Below are 22315 nucleotides of genomic sequence, written 5' to 3'. Positions count from 1 at the left end.
GGTTCTCCAAACTACTCAAAATTTCCGCTACCAGTTCTCCAGAACTGGTCAGAACCTGCTGAAACCCACCTCTGGTGAAAGCATCACCACATTTTCCACAGAGTATTCAGTAGTCAGAATGATGATGCTTTTCTTGATATGGACACTCTGCTCTCTCCTTATTAAAGATTGCTGCCAAATGAAAACCTACTTTCAGAAGAGTTTCTGTTGGTACATCTTTTGTCTACATTGATACTTAATGCTGACTTGATTCCTTGGGGTATCAGACTAGAGTTGTCCAACTTTCCCAGTTCAACCGCCACCTCAGCTTTGCCTGAAATGTTAAGGGGGACTCATGGGCAGTTGAGGAACCAAATCACAAATAGGCAGAAAGCTCAATTGTGAATAGCCTCAAGATCACAGTGCTTGATACTGCAAGCACAAAAGAATCTTATTTATTTTATTTTATTTTATTTTATTTCTATACCGCCCTTCTCCTGCGGGACTCAGGGCGGTGTACAGCCGAGATAAAACATTGCATATAAAATTTAAAAACAGTTTAAAAAACAATTAAATAATTTCGGCCCAAGATTTAAAACAACCCAATTAAAACCGAATTCAATTAAAACTGAGAGAATGGGATCAAGCCAGCCCAGCTAGATGGAATAGGTGTGTTTTCAGGGCCCGACGAAAAGTCCGGAGGTCTGAAATCATACGTATCTCAGGGGATAGGTCATTCCAGAGGGCAGGTGCTGCCACAGAGGAGGCTCTCCCCCAGGGGGTTGCCAGCCGGCACTGTCTGGCCGACGGCACCCTGAGGAGGCCCTCTCTGTGCAAGAGAACCGGTCGGTGGGAGGCTATTGGCGGCAGAAGGCAGTCTCGCAGATACCCCGGCCCTAAGCCATGGAGCGCTTAAAATACTTAAAATACTATTATTTGTTTGTGTGATAAATCTATATTCTATATTTCCTCTAATACCTAGAGAAATTGTATATGGCATTCCTAGGTTACATAGAAAAGTTATTTTTGCTTAGCAGGAACTGAGTTCTTTGTTATGCTTTCTCACATACTAAGAAGTATAATGTTTTTTGAAATTCTGAGGCAAAAGAAAAAACAAACACCCTTGGTTAATTTAGGAAAAACTTAAAATATATGCAAAAAAAGATTAAAAGCCACTTCATTGCTTCTAAAATTTATAAATTGGTTACTTGTAAAAATGTTTGAAAAATATGTATACTTTATACTAATTCTGTGTTATATTTAAGACTTGTATATCACTTACTGTATTTTGGGATTCAGATAGTTAATACATTTTATAAATTTATAAATAAATAATACATAAAGAAATCTTTGATATATACAATAGAGAACTGTACTGTAGGTTTCTGACAATAAATATTTTTAAATATTTTTTACAAATGGAATTAGAAGCTCCTAGTTTCTATGGAAGGAAATGTATCCTTATTTTTGCCTTTATAGGAGAAACTGACTGCCAAAATTACAACAACATAAATGTTTGTGCTAAAATAAAATAATAAAAATTAAATGCAATACTGTAGCAAAGCCATACTAAAATTAACCTATGGTACTGTAGTAAAATAACATTATAGTACAGTAAAATAAAGTGATTTCTATTGTATCAAATACAGAAAGCAAGCAATTGTTTTATGAAAAAAAGCTCAGAAAAAAAAGAGGGAGCAAAGGTTAGAATATGCATTTTGTCACCTGAAACAGTGACTATTTTCTATCAGTCTCATTTTCTGAGTTCCTCAACTTGAAATAGTATCATGATCTTCTACCTCTTTTGATTTTTTTTAAAGAGTAATCAAGTAATCATAGTTTTGAGACAAACGTTTCTATCCTTCCTGTTCTAATGTATTTCTTGGTTTGGTATATTTTCTAAAACAGAGCAATTTGTTTGTTTGTTTGCTCTCTTGTATTTATAGCCACTCTAGATAAGCCCACCAGAAACATGAGCACCTGTTCCCTCATAACTTAAATAACTGCAGTTTCCCAACTGGTCTTCATCCAATGATATATTTTCACCTGGCCTTTCATATCTTTCATGTTCATAGCATTTTTCATCCCCTTTTTGTCCTTCTTGTTCTTCTTCTTCTTGCAACAGCATTTCTTGCAGATGCAAAAGCAGCAGGTCAGCAGTAACAATCCAGCAACGACAGCAATGGCAACCAGGGCCCATGGTGGCACTGTGAAAATATAGGCAGAATATGGGGAAAGGGGTAGCAGGAAGTGCTAGAGGTTTACATCACATGCACAGCCCGCAGATGTCATTTCTAAGGCTGTGCACATCCTTTTAAGGAAAAGTTTACAAGCCACACCCCGGGTGGATATCCAAGCCATTTCTACCCATGGCTGTGACTTCAAATGCAAGGAGAGGTGGCAGAGGAAGAATCTGAAGCAACTTCTCTGAGCCTTCCAGAGGATGCAGCTGCCTCAAGTACCTGGGACAGGCTCTTTGCAGAGTGCTACTTCTCCTCACGTTTTGCATTTCTTTTTTATGTTTATGTTATGTTTATGTATTCAGGATCACCTACACAACTTAGATCAAAACATTACAAGCAACTATTGAAAACACATTTAAAGAAGCAAATATACAATACAATAGCCAAGTAAATTGGGGTTGTTATTTATGTGCAGAATCAATCTTTGCTAAAACTTACAAGCTATCATCATTGCTGCAAAACTAAAGACAGTGAGGTTGGGAAGAGATTCCATAAATTAGGTAATTGTGTCCCACTCAGAACATTTCTGAAAGTCGCCACTCAAATGGCTGATCCTTTGGATAATCTATTTCCAATGCAGAATCTTTTCCCAATGTAGAAAATTTCTTCCCCTCTTTGATTTTCTATAAACAGAGTCATCCCTCCAGGTGACTTGTTAATTTACTCAGTATGTTTGCAACAAATTACTCTACATTACCTCACTTTGAAATTACCATTAGATTAACATAGTCTTCTAGTAAGTCCTTTCTCATTTTTTTTTTTCTGTCTCTTTTCATTAAAATGAAAAAAAATATTTCAGGTCACCTTCTACTTTTCTCAAGAAACGTCCTTAAGTAATTTGGTCTCTTTAATCAAATAAATAATTATATTTCTTGCAATTGATAATAAAAGGAGAAGGAGGGTAGCTGGGCATCTAACCTTTGCATTATACAGATATGCAAAATGTTAGAAAAGGCAAGGATGGAACAATTAGACCCGAAACTATGTTGACACTAGATACATCCAAAATAAGAACATGTTACTTACAAGGTATCCTATTTATTTCATTCATAAACTTTTCTTTTAACTTTGCAAAAGTGTCTTCCGAACTCTCCACTGGGCCTGAGATCTGCGTTGCATTTTCCTGGGAGACTGCTGGTGCTCCTATAGTAGTGGTAGGATGTACTGGAGCACCTGTAGTAACAGCTATGATGGGTTCAGGTTTGGGATGTTTTTTGAAGAGGTTCCAAGTCATCTTGACTGCTATTTAGGCACCCTGAAAACCAAAGAGACATTACATAATTCAGCCCAGACCTTCCCTAGAATATTTCATTTAGTACTGACAGTAACGTTATGCATAATATACAAGGATTAATATTTTGCTTTTCCAAGTAATTTACATACCTGGGGTTATTTATATTTATATTTGCACTGGTATCTCAGAATAGCTCATAAAGGACAATTTGTTTCTTCCTTAGATTAAAAAAGTGGAATGACAAAGAAGACCACATATGATCTTTGCATTGCTGTTTCATCAGAAATGCCTCTCATTGAGGAAAATGAAGCAAAGCTACGTATTTGTGGCAAATGTATGCGAACCTCTAGAATTATCAATTCATTTGAAGGAGACTTTAGAGTCAGGTGTTTCAATCAAGGATGATAATCAGGTACAAGTGTGGGAGATCCTGCCTTATTCAAAGAACAGAATTCTGGTCATTCATTATTAAAGTCTGATTTTTACCACATAGGTATGTGCAAGTGTGTCATGGCTTGAACAAAGGAGATTTCTGAAAACCTCCAAAAAGCTGTTGGTGATGCTCATCAGATTGAAGGGTTACAAAACTATATCCAAAGAGTTTAGACTCCACCAGTATACCATCAGGCAGATCATGTACAAAGGGAGTCAATTCAGCATCATTATTAACCTCTTCAGGAATGGTTGACCAACTAAGATCACATCAACTACAAGGTGTGTAATATTCCAAGCGGTCTCAAAGAACCCCAGGACAAAGTCTAAGGAACTAAAGGCCTCTTTTGCATTGGCAAAAGTTTTCATGTGACCATCATGAAAACACTGAACAACAATGATGCATATGACAGAACTGCAAGGAGAAAACAACCACTCTTCAAAAAGAACATTACTGCCTGTCTACAGTTTGAGAAATATGTAGCTTTGGATAATTTTCCTCAATAAATCAACATACAAATATTATGTTTTGATTCATTTGTTTCTTGAGTTACTTGACTGTAGTAGAATTGTGCCATATGGGTTTGGAACATATGAAGCAGGAGGTAGGAACAAAGAGTGCATAAAAGGCATGAAATTCTCTTCAGCCAAAGCTTACCAACCTGCAAGCAATCCTCCTGTGACAATACCTTCTCAATTCAAAACTCAAAAATGATATCATACTTATGTCTGGAATGCTAAAATTGGAAAGAAAATAGCATCTGAAATAATGAGAAAATTAAGGCTTGATGTGCAAAATTAAGCAGGTGACACAGAGTTCTGGTAGGATAATTTGATATTAATATCAGTACTTTTTCCCAACATCCTAAAGAACAGATCTAACACATGGACACTGCCATGGAAACAATATCAACTTCAAATTGATGGTAAATATTTTTCAAGTAAAGTTAAGAATTCTACTCAGTCAACAAAAGCAAAGCCTGGTGCTAACAGCAGCTTAGATCATGACATTCTTGCAAGAAATTCCAACTTAGATTAAGAAAAACATTAAGAAAAGCTAACAATCTCCACAATATTCCATGTATTATTCCAATATTCCAAATATGCAGTGAATTAAAGATAAATAGTAAACAAAAACAAAAACTAGACAGCATGTGCCTGGTTAGGTCATTTGAGAGATATTTCCTTACCTAAAGAGAGAAACAGAATGACCACAGGCAGGCAAAAAAGCAATAAGAGTGTGAGCGACTTCCAACTTCCTACTGGCTTCCCCATTGAGTTTCCTTGTGGGAAGTTGGCAGTAGAAACGTTTACCAGAGGAGCATTTCAGCATTTCAGAGTTCATTGTTTTTAGTTTTTATGCATGGGGGTAGAGAGAGATATATATGACTTTTCTGTGATGTCCAATTGGACATCACAGAAAAGTCATATATATCTTTCTCTACCACATATAAGTTATACTTGAGCAGAGTGGAGGGAAATTTAACGTGGACTATAAAGTGAAAAATGAGGAACTCGCTACTATCAAGGTCCTGTGTCTCCATATCCAAAAGTGGTTTTCATTGCTGTAAGGCAGCACCCCCTCCCCCCAACCTTTTGGACACCAGGGACCAGTTCCATGGAAAAAGTTTTTTCCGCCAACTAGAGGGATTGTGATTTTGCGTGCTGCCTGCATCCCGCAGATACAGCTTCACTTGTTTGCATGGCCCAGATTCTGGCATGCTGTGGTCCAGGGCCAGTCCACGGGTTGGGAATCCCTACTTTAAGGGATGCACATACTCACATATACTCAGTTATTTTATAAGAATTACCATATTTTCTGGAGTATAAGACGCACTGGAATATAAGACACAGCTTAGTTTTTGGGGAGGAAAATAGGAAAAAAAAATCTGCCTACCAGTATTCATCTGGCTAGCGTCCTTAGTCTGGTCAGCTTCAGCACATTAGTTTGCTGGTTTTTTTATCCCCTTCTTGGGGATAAAAAAACGGCTTCTAAGGCACAGCTGAGAGGAAGCAGCAATGAGAAAAGCAGGCAAAGCATGGGGAGCGGGGGAGATCGCTTCACTCAGCTAGCGCCTAGTTAGGGCTGAAAAAAGCTTCCAAAGAACAGCTGAGAGTTGGAGCAAAGCATGGAGATTGCTTCACTGGCTAGCGCCTCATTCAAGCACAGCGGAGAGTCGGAGCAGGCAAAACTGGGAAGATTGCTCGCTAGTGCCTCATTAACTCGTTAGGGCTGAAAAAAAGCTTCGCAAAAGCTACATTTGGAGTATAAGACACACCCAAATTTTCAGCCTCTTTTAGGGAGGGAAAAGGTGCGTTTTACACTCCGAAAAATATGATAGATTTCATCTTGCTGTTCTTTGGTAGGTTTCAAAATTTCAACCCTACCTCAATCCCAATTCCATCCTTTCCCACAACATAGTTTTCCATTCATTCACATAGGATTCCTACATATTTATGACACCAAATAAGATATAACAAATGCCTCTTTTCTGGTTTTGTTCTTTTGCATCTCCAAGTGATTAATATCAGAGTTAACTGAGCAATAAATAATGTCCAACAAGTAATGTGTATAAACATTTCCTTCCTTTTGTAATCATTTAATAGAGAAAAAGTCAAGAGAATGAGGGCATGTTGGTGGAAAAGTGGAGGGCAAATGCCAACCTGCCAGTGGAATGGCTAATGAATCCACTATTTCGTGAATGAATCCTGCTTCTTTCGTATTGTAACTTCATTTCAAATGTCTGTGGATGGGAGGCTTAGCTCTGAGGATGGTTCTTAGCTCTATAAAGAAAATGTAAGGAAAGCAATTGAGTCGCTATCCATCAACTGCTTTATGCTGATCAAAATAAACATTGGCTAGGAGAGATTATTCACAGCTTGTAGACTCTGGTAGGAGATACAGTATCCATAAGCAGAGCGCTATTTTGTATACTTGAATTACACAGCTGGAGAATAAAGGCAGAGTACAAAAAGTTCAAGGCCAAACTCTGTATGTTTGCAATATTAAACTAAATTTTGTGACATAGTCAGGCATGCTGTTAAAATGTAATTTATCAATTCAATACTTTTTCTTTGTGTTTTCTACTGACATAACTATTCCCATTCCTGTTGCAAGACAGGGCAAAATAGGAAACAAAGCAATGCAGAATCTGCAGAGTAGAGAGAATTGGATGCTGTTCTAAATTACTGTCTTCAGGGGAACACATTGAATTGTTTTAGTTTCTAGAAAAGCAAAATCTCACGTTACATTTCTTCATGCATTTGAAAATGCAAATAATGAGAGAAAAACATAGGGAATTCTGTATAAATGCTCCAAATATAACCTTTTTTCAGGTTACTGAAAAAAAAATTGCGAAGTATCTTGATAGAATATATGGAAAATACTTTCACGGTTTGCAGAATTTTCCCTACCCTTTTAATGCCCCCCCAATCCTTGAATATGTAATTGCTATCCTAGCATCAATATTACATGAGATGATAAAGAATCAGCTATTTTCAGAAATTAGGTTGTGTAATGGAATGAGTAGATGACCTTGGAGAACGAGGGGAAGACATGCTGCCTAGGAAACTATTAGACAAGAGAGAGCAGGAGCCCCCAAGTCGCCTAATGGTCAGTAACAGAATCTAGCAAATCTGAAAGCGCAAACTTCTCACTGTCACTTTTAACTGCTTCATCCATTAGGGCAGAGTCTTCCTACATTTATTTCTCTGATTGTTAAGCCGCTGAGTGCTCCTGCCTCTCTTGTTTGAGAGGTTCAGACCATAATTCTCTCAGTCACAGTCCCTCCATGGTGATATTCATCCTCAAGGTTCAGTCACTTTTAAACATTATTTGAAAAACAAAGATCTATATGGCATGACTGGGTTATACTGTAGGTTTGCCTAATAAGCTAACTTTGCCCATAACCTATGGAGCATCTGGTGCAAATAAAGGTTCAATTTCAGGTTATATACTACTACTTGAGAAGACCCATTTTCTTTTCCCAGGATTTCTCTTTCCTCAGAAGCCTCTGGTAATGCTCTCAAAATAGCCAAGAAAAATAGCAATCTTGTCTCTGTAAAAGCCACGGTGGATTCTTTCAGCAAGAACTGTTCTTGACTATGACAATTTTTCTTGCATAACACATTATATCAATTGTTAAATTCTTGGCCTACATGTAATTTCTTGTATTCTCCACTAAGCCTTTTAAAATTCACTTTGCATATGTTTCAGTTCTTAGAAACATATATAACAACTTGCTCTGCATTCACCTTCCCTTCCAAAATTGATTCACTCTGTGGAACATTTGGGTTAGTTTTAATTATCCACTGATTATAGAATCTCAACAAGTACAGAAAATGTATACTTCTGCTTTAATTGGTCCACCTTGATTGTAATTTTTTAATTACTGAGACAACAGAATAAAAACTGCAACAAAGGTCTTTATATCCCTGCAACCACTTTCCCTGGCTGGAATTAGCAGTAAATTCAAATTCCTGCAAATAGTCATTAACATTTGACCTCATCATGGCAAAAGTGTAAGGCATTCCAGATGCAAGTGCTGAATTTGTTGAGAATTGGTAGGGGAAATGAAGCCAGAATGCATGACAAATGGATTAAGGGAATCTATCATCAGCACTAAAAAGAACTAAGAACATTCTGATATTCATTGCAGATAAAAAGAGAAATATTAATAATCCAGGATGAAAATGGAATCCATTGTTTAAAAATTGCCAAGATGTTGAAAATTTTTCCACTAACAGTTCAAAATAACTTTAGTTAGAGAAAAAGTGATTGGGAATATATACAATATGTACTTTTTATAACTTTTATAACTGCAATGTTGTGTCATTGTTTTTTGCTCAAGGCGAGCCTCTGGAGTTGCCAGAAACCATTTTAAAGTGAAAAATCAGCTTCCTCCAAAAACAGACATCTTTAATCATCATCATCTTTTAACCATTTAATTCAAACCATTACCATTAAATCAAGATAAGCAGACTGATACTGCCTAAACCCTACAATGTAGCTGTCAAACCACTCCAAAGATTACGACCCTGATTCATATTAAATATGCTCATATAGGAAAATTATGAAATACTTATGAAATATTATTTTATGAATCCAATTTATATGGTTACTCATTTCATATAAAGTGACTATGGGTGGTGTACAAATACTTATGAAATACATAGCAAATAATCATATTAGCATTTTTTAAAAGTCATTTTATTTTATCTTTTATTTTGGAAGACCCACATTTTTGGACCAAACGATATCCTTGGCTTGAAAAAGATACATGCCCCTATTTTAATTGGTCCAATTAATGTGTAAAGTTTCTGGAGTGTGTCCCTACCCAATTATTCTAGATCCCCCTCTTTCCTAAGCAATATCACATTCCAGGAGTTTCACTTCCGAGGAGCAGAGGGGGAAGCAGAGATTCACTTCTGAGGTGATAGGTGGAGGTAGTAATGCTAAAGACAAGCAACTGCAACATCCTTAACTCAAAATGAGTATCCCCCCTCCGCCTCTCTCTTTCTTGGCTGCATTTGCACTTTCTAGTAAACCAATGAATTAAATTTGTACATGTTTACTAGCATGACATGAATCCAACTCTGATGTTTGTAAATTATGTGAAGAGACAAAGAAAAGATTTTAACAAAACCTTTGGCTTAATGTATGTGGATGTGGCTCCCTATAAATATACAGATATATATGCATATCTAAACCTTTACTTTTCCTCTATTTGTTAGACAGGAAAGAAAGGTTTTGTAGAGCCCTCTTAATCACTCCCAGCTGTGGTCTTCTTGGATCACTGAGACTGGGGAGATTAAGTTCAAATCCCCACTCAAAGACATTGTTTTGCCCTATTGCTTTCACTCAGCTTAATACACTTCACAGAATGGTCACTGCAGGGATAAAATGAAACATGACACCACATATACCATCTTGGGTTCTATAGACAAAAAGTAAAATATACATATAAAAACAATGAAAAATATTAGTTTCTGTGGGGAAATATCCATTTTCCTTTATTAAGTTACTGAGCAGTAATCTACTGTACACAGCAAAAGTATCTCACCAATCCTAATCTAACATTTTACCACTATGCCACACTTCAAGAAAGCACACCCAGATTTTAAGCCAGGATAAGACCTTTTAGAGAATTAACTCATAACTGGAATACATCTGAGTCAAGTGTCCTCAAAATTCTTCATTGGTATATTCATTGTAGTTTCAAGGTTGTACTTGTCCTGATATGGAATCTGTTGTCATTTATGGGGGTGAAAGGCAATAACTACTAAGAGCCTGCATAAGAAATAATGGCACATGGATATAAACCATTTTTTTTTCATAATCACCAACAGAATGCATCCCTGAAATACAGTTTGATGGAAAACCAAAAGAAATAAACCATGTTATTTACTTTTTAATGAATCAAGTATCAATGCAATTAACAACTCATAACATTAATGGCAGGATAAATTACTGGAAATGAAATATTGTGTGAAATAAAAGGAGTCTAAAGAAAAGAATACAGTCCTCAGCAAATAAAAAGTGAATTACGTTTGACATGATCATTCCTTTTGTTTCCAACAAGATATTATTTTGTGGACTTCTTGAGTACTATATCGCAAAAGGTCACAGCTGAAAATGAAATTCAAGTTGACACAGACATCAGTACATGGGGATAAAGCCAGATGCTTAATTAGCGATTACACTACAACAACATTGCTAAGTCATCACAATACTAATCTGGTACATGAATATACAGTTAGAGGACAATTCTTCTTGTGTGAAGATTTGGCTGTAATAATGTTACAAATAGCATTGTACACAAACACTACTGATTTCACAATCTCATTCCCAAAACAAATCTCCTCTTATTCCTTTTGGAATTGTTTTATCAATACACATTTAAATAGGCTGGTAAAAGGTCGTCATGGTAGATACAATATTGGGTGCAATTTGTTGTGAATATATTAGCTCATCTCCAGTGGAGAGCATCCATTAAAACACACACACAAATGTTTCCACATATTTTAAAGAAGAATTGCATATTTATATCTATTTTGAATAACTCCAAGTGAGATAAAACAGTTAAAGGTAAAGGCTCTTATCAGAAATTCACTTTAGAAGAGCATACGTATTCCTGCATTCTAAATGGCCAGGCCTTTGGACTGGTAAAAAAATCACTGCAGGAAGGCAGAAATGGGTGTAGTGCACATAGTAACATGTAAATACTCATTTCCCACAGAATATTTTGTTGGTATCATTCACCATACTTGTATCTTGCAAATTTCCACTTTAAAAATGGGAACACTTGCTGCAAGCCATCATAAAATGACAATGAAGAATGTGAAAATCTTCCTGCATTCTATCCTTCTTCAAAGAAAGGTAGCATCATTATTAAAAAGGCAGGTTTTCTTAGGCATATATGAAATTTTATATCACAGTTTCAGTAAAGGATGACTTTATTTTCTTGTACTCATCTATACCCTATAGGCAACTTATTTGTTAAATATATAGGTCTTCAGTTTACTGGAACCATAAATTGATGAAGAAATAATAATAATATCCCAGGTCCTTGGGAAGGTAGATAAAAAGGTGCCTTTTTTCAGGAGGCAACTGGGCTTTCTTGTTTTTTCTTTGAAGAAGTTTTGCTTCCCATCCAAGAAGGTTCTTCAGCTCTGATTGGATAGTGGGGAACAGAAGGATTTATATTCCTTGCAGACAGCTGGTCATTTGAATTGTTTTAGAGAGTTTAGGATTAGGGTTAGGGTTGAATTGTTTTAGGGGATTTATCTGTGTCCTCAGGATCACCTAAGTAGTGCAAATGGGTGTGGAGCCTTCTTGGCTGCAGGATGTTTTCTGCCCTGTGTCCCTTCCCAGTTGAAGACAGGCTCACGCTATTGGGGATGAGTATGTGTTGTCTGCATCTCAAACTGAAGCACAAATGATACCTCAAACAAACTGGAAGAAGAATGCATTGGCTAAAGACAGCCAAGAACAATACATACTGATGAACTCTTGGCTCATAACACACCAGAGAAGACAAAAGAATTTGTCAAAAGAAAGATCACAAAGTAACAAGATCTGAAAATCAAAATGGACAGATTATGTCAGCCGTCATAAACCAGCCGTGGTGGTCTCAGTGCTTATTGACGCACTGGGTGCCATAGCAAAAACTCTTGGCTAATTCAATCTAATCTAATTCAAGATTCACAAAAAACCCAGACACTGTATTGAATTTTTTAAAATATTTTTTTCAATATGTATATAAACCTGTTTCAAATAAAATATAAAGAATCTTGGTACATTGATTGTAAGGTTTATCCTGACCTCTTCATATATCTTATTCACATTCAGTGTAGATATTTGAGAAAGATTGCTTGGGAAAAGAATGCCTAAATAATTGATAAAACTACAAATGAAGATGACAATAATTTAATATATAAATAAACAAATCTTCACTTATAGGTATCAATTCTGACTTAGTTTAATTAACAAGTATCCCAGTTTGGCCAAAGAGATTTACTACCCGTCAAATACTATCTGACCTGTATGAAGTTTTGATAAAACTCATTTGATCATTCTTAATCCCTTAAGAGATTATTTGTTGAAGTCTATTAGCTAAAACAGCAGTTAAAAATTAGTATCTATAATCAATGAAATAGATTATTAATGCTGTTTCAATAATTTCAAACATGGATAACTGAAAACCCTTATGTATTATATCAAAATCCAATCAGCTTAAATCTGCAACTAGAGTATTTACTAAAACATGAGAAGCTGGTATTTCAGTGTTTGTCTACTGAATGACAGCATCCATGATATTATTTTCTCAGAAACTTTTACAAATAGAACTCTTCTGGAGAGTACACTCATTCATGTCTTAGTTGCTGTATAACTAGGTACTTTGAGTACTGTTTTACCATGATTATTTAATTGTATAATTGTATTTTTGATTAATATTATAAAGTTATTAACAACAGAAATAAAATGTCATTAATAACAGAATAATGCTATACTATTTTAAAGTTGTACTTAGTTAAAGAATACAAGTTAAGAAGATGTGTTTCTCAAAATAATTAAACAATTTATCTATTTTGCTTATACAAATTATACAAGTAAGCTTCAAAAACCCTGTGAATGCTGAGGAAAAAATTCAGATCAAAATATTTTAAGAGAACTTGTAGAAAATATAAATGTCAAGCACAAAAAATCAGGAACCAAGGTGGTTCAAATGAATATAAGTTTATTACATGCTACCCTGTTTCCCCAAAAATAAGACATCCCTTGATAATAAGCCCAATCGGGTTTTTGAGCACATGTGCTAAAATAAGTCTCCCACTGAAAATAAGCCCTCCTCAAAAATATTTAAACGCAGAGCTGGAAATCAGGTAAGGCTCCATGCACCCCAAAATAATAAGACCTCCCCAAAAATAAGGCCAAACGCTTATTTAGAGGTTCAAAAAATATATAAGACAGGGTCTTATTTTCGGGAAAACACGGCATTACTCTCTATCAGAATATGATCTTCTAATAGTTAAGGCAAATTGAGGTAGATACGGGTCAATGGAATTCAGGATGGGCTGGACATAGATCTCTAATGGGCACGAGTGGGAAACTTATGACGCGCTTGACCCCTCCCTTGGGCTCAGCCTGGTCCTCTCCAGCACTTCTCTCCCTCTCTCTCTCCCTCTCCCCCTCTCTCTCCCTCTCCCTCTCTCTCTCCCTCCCTCCCTCTCTCTCTCTCTCATCTATCTATCTCTACCTCTTCATCTACATACATACATACATACATACATACTGTAATAAACTTGGAATACACCCCAGTACTTCTAACAAATGACTATGTCTTCTGGAATTATTAATAAGAATCCTATTGCACATTGAATGACAATATTAGGGAACTATAATCTACATATTTGGGAACTATAATCTATATATTTCATTAGGGAACTATAATCTATATATTTCATTTATTTATCAGAATTATATAGCTGCCCATTTGAGAAACCTGACTCTTGGTGGCATACAATAAACAACCAGTTAAAACAATTAAAACAATAGTTAAATATAGTTAAATATAAATTTAAAAAAGGACCAGGATCTTACACACAGTATAATTACCTCATGGGCTCTCCATTCTCTTGGATAACTGCCATGCCACTACACTTTTCATTTTCACCAATTGAAGTTTCCAGATGTTCCTCAAGGGTAACCTAATGTAAAGTGTGTTGCAATAGTCGATTCTGGATCAAGGCATGAGTAACCAAAGTAGTTACTAACTATGAGCAGTAATCAGTAAACCTGAAGGGCTATGAAGAGCTGACCCTTCTCTCAAGACTGGGCTAGGATGTAGGCTGAGCTATGAAGACGATTTGGTATAGCTCCTGAGGGGGAGGGTATTTTTGTTTTTAATTATGTTTTTTATGGATTATAATGAGCTGCCTAGAATCATCATGAGATAGGTAGGCATATAGATCCTGCAAATAAATAAATAAATCAACAACCCCATTTGCCTGGGTTAAATCCTCCCTGATTACAGATACTGTATATGTGTAGTCATTACTAGAATGAATCCTTTTCAGGTCCAGAGATCTCATGGGGATAGATATGGGGACACCCCTTTGAATGCTAACTTAACCTGGAACATGTGCCACGTGTCCCACTTTAAAAATCTGAATGTATCTTGGGGCACATATATTTGCCTTCATTCACTACTTTAACCTTTCAAGTGAAAATGTGAAACTTAAATGAATGTTGGTTATTACAATTCTGGGCATTTTGACTATAATTCTGGGGAATTGCAGTTTTTTTACAACCAATATGTTTAGCTAAAGAAAAGCTATTTGAATAACCTGAGTTTCTCCTAAATAATCCCTCTCCATTTTTTGTGCAATATTGCTATAGAGCAGGGCTGTCAAACTCACGGCCCACTGGCCGGATGCGTCACATGCTGGCCACGCCCATGCTCAGTTTAGCAAAAGAGGGGGGGAGTTCCAATATGTCATGTGACGCCGCCATAACGTCGTGAGTTTGACACACCTGCTATAAAGAGAAAATAGAGAGAAACCTATGAATGTAAAAAAAAAAAAACCACATTTATGGTGACATTCCGAAGGCTCCTCTTTCAATGCAACCTGGACTTTTCATACGGTTCTGTCTTAATCTTTGCACCAATCCTCACAGCTGTCATCTCAGAAGTCAGCAAACAGCATCATGCATATCATGCAAAGACAGAGTTAATTCTGCAGTAGAGGAGAAACAGAGGAAAAAGTGCTGAGTCACTATGCTACCTTTCACTGCAGTACTTTCATCCCACCCAACAGAGAGAGCAATCCCTGAGCAGGAGCAGCTGAGCTAATCTTCTTTATTTTCAGGCATATGATTCTCCCAGAATGTCACTCCTCCTACACCGACAGGAGCATAGAAGGACATGGGCCACACAGTCAGTCCCCTGGAATCACAGCAGCCACCTGACTGCAGAGGCTGATACAGCTACCCCACTTTCTGCTTCTCCCCACATTTCTGCATTCCAAGGGCAGCCCCAGAGGCACCCCATTTACAAAACTGCAGACTTGTTTCAAATCCCCCACTCATATAGAGAATGTCCTGGCAGACTCTCTAACGATTGTGCCTCTCAGTGTTTCATTTTAAAAACATATTATCCAAATGCATCCTAAATTACTTTTCCCCGTTCCAACTTTTTAACAATCCTCCCAGGGAACCACGGAAGATGTGTACAAAAGTGGGAAGGTTATTTTGTATGCACTTTTACATATTAAGAACTGGTCTTAGCACGCATTCATTTGCAAATCCATTTGTAACACAAATATAAAATCTATATAGTCTAAAGCACGAGGTTGACGTCTGCCTGTTATGTTGACAACAATACAATAATAATTAACATCTATATATTTAAAGATTCCATTCACTGGATATAAATGACCTTTTTATAAACATTAATGCAATTCTGAAAGATCTGCCTCATAAACATATTGTAGATACCTAAAATAAGTGTCACTACAGGGACAAGATTTGAACTGATTTTCACAATTTGCAGCTTAATCTACAAATGATTAAATGCAGTTAAAACCCAGATTCCCTAGTCCAATTGAATTCAATGAGATTTTCTCCTGAATTAAGACTGTATAACATGTGCCGTTATACTGCACCAGCTGTCTCTCCTCCTGTAACAAGTTTACAAGCTTGGCACAAATCACGCAGAGTTGCATTACCTTGCAGACCTTACAGCAAAGGGCTCTTCTCAGCTGCCAAAATGTGATCTCATAAGAATAGCTGTGCTAGAGCAGGCCAAGGCCCTTCTTAGTTTACATTTTATTTTCAGAGCAATGAACCAGATACCTTTGGAGTTGTCCCAGGTAGGAGATGGAGACATACTCTTCTCCCATAATGTTCCTCTGCAGCTAATATTTGGAGACATAAATCCCCCAACCTGGAAGTAACACAGTCTTCAACTCAATAGCCTTTGACAGAATTTATCCTCCATGAATTCATCCAACTCCTTTCAAAGTCATCCAACTTAGTGGTCATCACTATATCCGCTAGCAATGAATCTCACTGGTCAAATACGTAACACATCAAGTCGCACATTATTTCCCTAAGAGAAACCGCAACCTGACAGACAGTTTCATTGAACAGTCTTTCATCCTAACCTACTTTCTCTCTGTTATGTGTGATATCTGTATTGCACACATCCTTTATTCTCCTTTTTTAAATTAAAGAATCCCAAATATTCCAGGTTTTTCTCATAAAAATTCTGTCTTGAGCTGCCTGGTAATTTTGGTTGCCTTTTTTCTAACTCCACTATATCCTTTTTTCAAAAGTTGCTGTTATTGTTGTTAAAATTATTTGCCGCCTATCTGTCCATGGGGCTACTCTAGGCAACTTACAACTATAAACAAAAATGAAGAAATAAAAATTAAATGTAAACAAAAGTAAAATATTTGAATAATAAAACGAACATGGAAAAAAAAATACATTGATATGACTAAAAAGATAAAGGTTCCCCTTGCACATATGTGCTAGTCATTCCCGACTCTAGGGGGCAGTGCTTATCTCCGTTTCAAAGCCAAAGAGCCAGCGCTGTCCGAAGACATCTCCGTGGTCATGTGGCCGGCATGACTAAACACCAAAGGTACACGGAATGCTGTTACCTTCCCACCAAATTTGGTACCTATTTTTCTACTTACATTTTTTTAAATGTTCTTTTAAACTGCTAGGTTGGCAGAAGCTGGGACAAGTAACGGGAGCTCATCCCTTACGCAGCACTAGGGATTTGAACTGCTAAACTGCCGACCTTTAGATCGACAAGCTCAGCATCTTAGCCACTGAACCACTGCATCCTTTACATTTTACGTCCTTTACTAATCATTGATATGACTAGTAAAAAAAAAAAAAGATGGGACAGTGGGGAAAAGAAAGTCAGTGAAGGGTGGGGAGGTGGAGTCTGCTGACAACCACATGATACTGACCAGAACTGCACCCAGTGCTCCAGAAGCAGATGTGTTGAAGGACAATCTAGTGTTAGCAGTTTTGTTAATCATCTCTAGTGTGAAATTTGCCTTTCTGACAACTGCCATCATCTTCATTGAGCAGGGGCCTTCTTCCTTAACTGACTTGTCAAAAACTTCCCAAACATGGCACAACTAATTAAGAATCTTTATTATATAGTATGTATTATAAAGTAAAACCACATCAAACATTATTTGTTAGGTCCCTTCTTATACTCTCCTAAGTCTATACTCAATATCTTTTCTGCCATACTTCCAAAACTTAAAACTCACATGTAATAATTGGTGGGATTACTTATTAACATTTTCAGCATATTGGCCCAGAGAAACTCCACACAACTTTCACACCAATATCTTTTTCTTGATTACTTACAAACAGCTGAGGATATATGTGACATTAGGGCTTTTTGCTCTAATATGCATCATGTTACACTTAATTAATTTGAACCATGTTTGCAACTTGACTGACAATTTGAGCAGAGACAATGGATCTCCCAGAGATATTCACAATTACTTTAGCAGTTAGTTACAATAGTTCAGTATCATCTGCACATCTGGCCAGTTCATTGCTTACTCCTAAATCAAGATAAATTATGGACCAATTAAAAATCACCAGTCCCAACAAATCACCTTGAGCGTTCCATATCTCGCTTACCTCCATTAAGAAAATAGCGCTTCTTTGTGTTTTTTAAGCACTTAGGCTTCCATAGAAGGGAGTTATCCCATGGCCATTAACTTTATTCAGTAGGAACTTTATCAAACATTTTCTGAAAACTGAAACATATAATATTGAAGGGATCATCTCTAACTTTATCCCACTGAGCTCTGTCTGTAAAGCTAGCTCTGCTTGCAGAAAAGATAATATTTCCAAGAGCACTACTTTGCTGATTCTTATTTTTTTCAAATCTTTATGCTTTTATTTTTAAGCAAGCTGGCCATTTACTGGATTAACTTTGGAATTTGGGTTAGTGCTATAAGGGATCATCTCAGAGCTCATTCTCTTCTGTCTAAAGTTTGAAACCAATAAACAGGTAATATGGTTGGATACCTTTGAAATTAATTGACTGTAGGAAAGTAAGGAAAAGAGAAAATCTCACAAAGGAGTGATAGTTAAATAGAAAATTCAGATCTGGCTGCTATCCAATCTCACTTCTCGGTTCCTTGACTATCTGTTTGATTATATTATTAAATATAACAGGTGAGAAAGCTGGTCAGAAAAGTTTCTAGAAAAATAATACCATGGAGTTGATGAAGTCTTATCTGTAAACTTGAAATCAAGTTCTCACTCATCAGCATTAATTGGAAATCAAAATATCTGATAAAGGAGGGATTGAGGCACACAACAATTTTAACTCATAATTAGTTTGTAGTCTTGCTTTGACAAAAATCAGCAGAATAGTCAATCTATGTTCCCCATGTAAGTAGAAGGCAGCAGATATGGAAGTCCGCACAAAGATATACTTAATTATATTTTGGGAGATGTCTATTTATAAACCACAGACTTAGTACATCAGCCATGGAGACCTTAGAAAAGATATTCAAATATCATTTGGCGCCTATACCTTGAAAGATCAGAATTATGAAAGCCATAAGATTTCCTGTGACAGCTGATGGAAGTGAAAGTAGGACTTCAAAGAAGCAGAGTATGAAGAGTATTAACACCTTTGAAATTTGGTGCTCAAAAAGACTTAAAACAGTCAAGAAAAAAACTCAATGGATCATCAAAGAAATCAACCCCGAAGTTCTCACTTGAGTCATGAATGACCAGGCTCAAATTACCCTACTTTGGACACATGCAAAGACCCAGCTTTCTGGATGTTTCTAATGTTGGGAAAGTGTCAGCTTTATCAGGTAGACCAGATATGAAACATTGTCATATAAACTAATTTTAGCGTATTGTAAAACTACCAGTACATTAATAGAATCTTGCAAATCTGAAAGTACAATTCTCCCACCATCACCTTTGCAGGCTGATAACTTAGGGAGGGTCCCTCCTGAACATCTTGTTCCACCCACTATGTAGCAAAGCTGGTTGGGGAATTCTGGGAGTTGAAGTCCGCCAGGCTTAAAGTTGCCAAGGTTGGAGACCCCTGCCGTAGACAGAATCTGTTCACTTAGGAACACCAAGGTCATTCCTACATATCACTACAGAAAGGGGAAAGAAAAGAGAAGAGCAAAGAGGATTGGGAGACTTGACAGAATGGTTTAGGGATAGATTGCCATGGAGAAAATCTACCTATGAGGTCATGACTTGAAACAACTTGATAGTACATAAGCAATCACTCAATCAGCTCCATGTTTTGAGAGGGCTATGCTGGAAAGTTTGGTATCAATGCACACATGCATATTACTCCTCTGATCAATAAAATCAATTAAGAAAGGTTAGAGGAAATATGGAGTCAGCTTCATGTCTCTTAAATTTATGCCATGTCTATCCATTGAAGAATAATATTCAAGGTCCTTATTATGGAATCTAAAATAAAATTTCAGTTTCAGAATTAAACCATTCTCCTTTACCAACCACAGACCAATGGATTCCTCATATAGGCCAAAACAGTCTATGTAATTTTTCCAATATGGCACTCTCATCACCTCACCACCCCAACTCCTGCAGTGATAAGTGATGATAAGAGTTATAATTTAAGACATCTGGAAGGTACCAGATTGAGGAAAGTTGAACCACTGGTTTGCCAGCTAGACTGACTGACTCATTTTCAAAAACCACTGGAACTTATTGGTTATATTTTCTGTAAATATATCCATATGCAGAACTGAATAGCTGCTGACCAGCTGGATTGCTGAGTATGATAAAAAAAACTGCTGAGAACTATAACATGTTCAGGAAAGGCACTTTCCTAGAAAACTGAGGCAACTGAGAGAATGAAAAAAGAGTTGCACATTCCTTTTCCTTACTGATAATTGATTTAAGACAAATTGTGTGTCCAAATCATTTAATCAAAATCAGTGTGGAAATCAGTCACTTTAATTTGGTTCCTGATAATGAAAGTTTATTTTATATCCTCCAATTACTTCTAATAAGATTCAAAAACTATTGCTTCTCCTTTACCATTGCCCTGGCAAAACTTAATTTTGAATTATCAGAAATGAGGAAGCTGGCACCATAACTTTATTTCTAAGCTTTCTCCTGCACATATTATTTTGTTGTGACAAAATGACTGATATTTGTTGTAGATTTTAACAGCACCAAAATAATCTTTTTTCCCCCATGTACGAAAACAATTGTTTGTGGTAATGGCAAGAGGGTGGGATTGGTACACCAGCTAAGGAAGAGGAATGGTGAAAGAAAATACATTACATGTGACCAGCAAAGAGGAGCATGAGAAGAATTGAAGACTGGTGAGATACAGCCTTTCAAGATTGGTCTGCTCCCAACAGGATGCCTCACATGGAGGAGCTGTTCTAGGGCACTGACTGGACTTGACAAAGAAAATCAAATAGGAGTTCAGAGATATAAGGGAGTCAACTTAGTTATGATGTATCAGGGACAAATGGCAGGGGACATTACACTGGCAGGTTCAGAAAAATTGACATAGGCAATTTTGTGCCAATATTTACTTCTGGACCAATTGTATCATTTCAGGCCATATTACTAGAGACCCTGAGTTTGGGATACTGGAAAATGTCAGGTCTATTCATAACATGACCATGTTAATTTATGACTGCAAGGTGGACATATATGGGGACATGGTGTATACTATCAAAATTTGGCTAGGTGAAGATAGTAATGCTGCCCTATCAAAAGCTTGAGAGCTATTGTGTGAGCTCACTGAAATTCTGACAACCATTTACTATGAATTTCTACTTATTTACTGAATTGTTGTTGGGAGGGGAGGGGAGGGAAAAAAGAACAGATAATTGCAAAACCATTCTCAATAATCTCTGAGAACTCTCGAAGAATTGGCAACATCCCAGAAGTTTGGAGGAGAACAACTGTCATCTTCAGCATCAAAAAGGGTAGGAGAAAACAAAGAAATTACAGACCTATCAATTTGATTTCTATAATAGACAAGGTTTTTTATTATCAAAATTATCAAACCACATGTTTGAGAACACTATGATGGGCATGCTGCAGTTAACAGGAACCAGTACGGGCTTGTCACAAACAAATTATTCCAGACTAATCTTATATTTTTCTTTGATATTTACTAATTTAGATGAGAGGAATGCTATAGAAATAGTGTACCTGGACATCAGCATAGCTTTCAGTACAGTGACTCGTGATATTTTGCTTAATAAAATGTAGAATAAGCTTTGATAATCTCTCTTCCACTCATCAAATTCATGTTTAGCCAACAGGGCTGAGAGAAAATCATTATCATATTCTTTTGCATTACACCTTGTGTGACTAATTACCCTTATATTAGAGAGTTGTCTTTATGCTCAAACACATGCAAATATAGTTTCCTCTAGACTAGGAAGTGGCTGAATGGGAGGATGCAGTAGATATAAAGCTACCAGGCAGCATTGGCAGCACAGAGACATAGGCAATATGAGTACAGAAAAACTGGGCCTGCCTTGAGCCCTTTTTCACTTCAGGCCTTACCCATTCAATGGAATGAAGGCTTGAAGTGGGTTATGATTTTGTATTACATCTGAACCAGGGAGTTCTTTGCTTAATTAAACTACCATTAAGCCCTGGCACTTAAGCTGATTCTGCAATGCTTCAAAACTGATTTATTGTTGTACAGTATATGGCTCTAACAACTGGATAAGGTAGCAGTTCTAAATGTGCTATATGTAAACATATTAACAGTTTATTTGCTTAGGAATCCAATATCAAATCTGCTAATCAATATTCAAATAAATATTATCCAATTTATGCTGCCAGCTCAGGCAAGACAACAAACACTTGGTCAAACTCAGTCTTCCAATAAAAGTATAA

At 36.7% G+C, this 22315-nt stretch overlaps 2 protein-coding genes across 5 annotated transcripts in view; one reads left to right on the top strand and one right to left on the bottom strand.

Moving 5' to 3' along the window:
• The window catches only part of PPP1R12B (protein phosphatase 1 regulatory subunit 12B), a 139835-nt gene extending 135427 nt beyond the window's left edge, over nucleotides 1-4408 (top strand). For both annotated transcript variants that reach the window (XM_087889305.1, XM_034414215.3), the window contains exon 24: nucleotides 3680-4408. In XM_087889305.1, the coding sequence (XP_087745431.1) occupies nucleotides 3680-3697 (18 nt within the window). In that variant the 3' untranslated portion in view covers nucleotides 3698-4408. The remainder of the gene's footprint in view (nucleotides 1-3679) is intronic.
• SYT2 (synaptotagmin 2) overlaps nucleotides 1-22315 on the bottom strand; it is a 130127-nt gene that overhangs the window by 18905 nt on the left and 88907 nt on the right. For all 3 annotated transcript variants that reach the window (XM_087889325.1, XM_087889326.1, XM_034414221.3), the window contains 2 exons: nucleotides 3249-3477; nucleotides 2026-2186 (listed from right to left, as the gene is read on the bottom strand). In XM_087889325.1, the coding sequence (XP_087745451.1) occupies nucleotides 2026-2186; nucleotides 3249-3456 (369 nt within the window). In that variant the 5' untranslated portion in view covers nucleotides 3457-3477. The remainder of the gene's footprint in view (nucleotides 1-2025; nucleotides 2187-3248; nucleotides 3478-22315) is intronic.

The sequence above is a fragment of the Pantherophis guttatus genome, chromosome 3 (assembly GCF_059756535.1).
Source record: "Pantherophis guttatus breed Tessera chromosome 3, ASM5975653v1, whole genome shotgun sequence".
In the NCBI taxonomy this organism is placed as follows: domain Eukaryota; kingdom Metazoa; phylum Chordata; class Lepidosauria; order Squamata; family Colubridae; genus Pantherophis; species Pantherophis guttatus.
The sequence above is the reverse complement of the archived record's forward strand: the minus strand, read 5'-3'. Positions and strand labels throughout refer to the sequence as shown.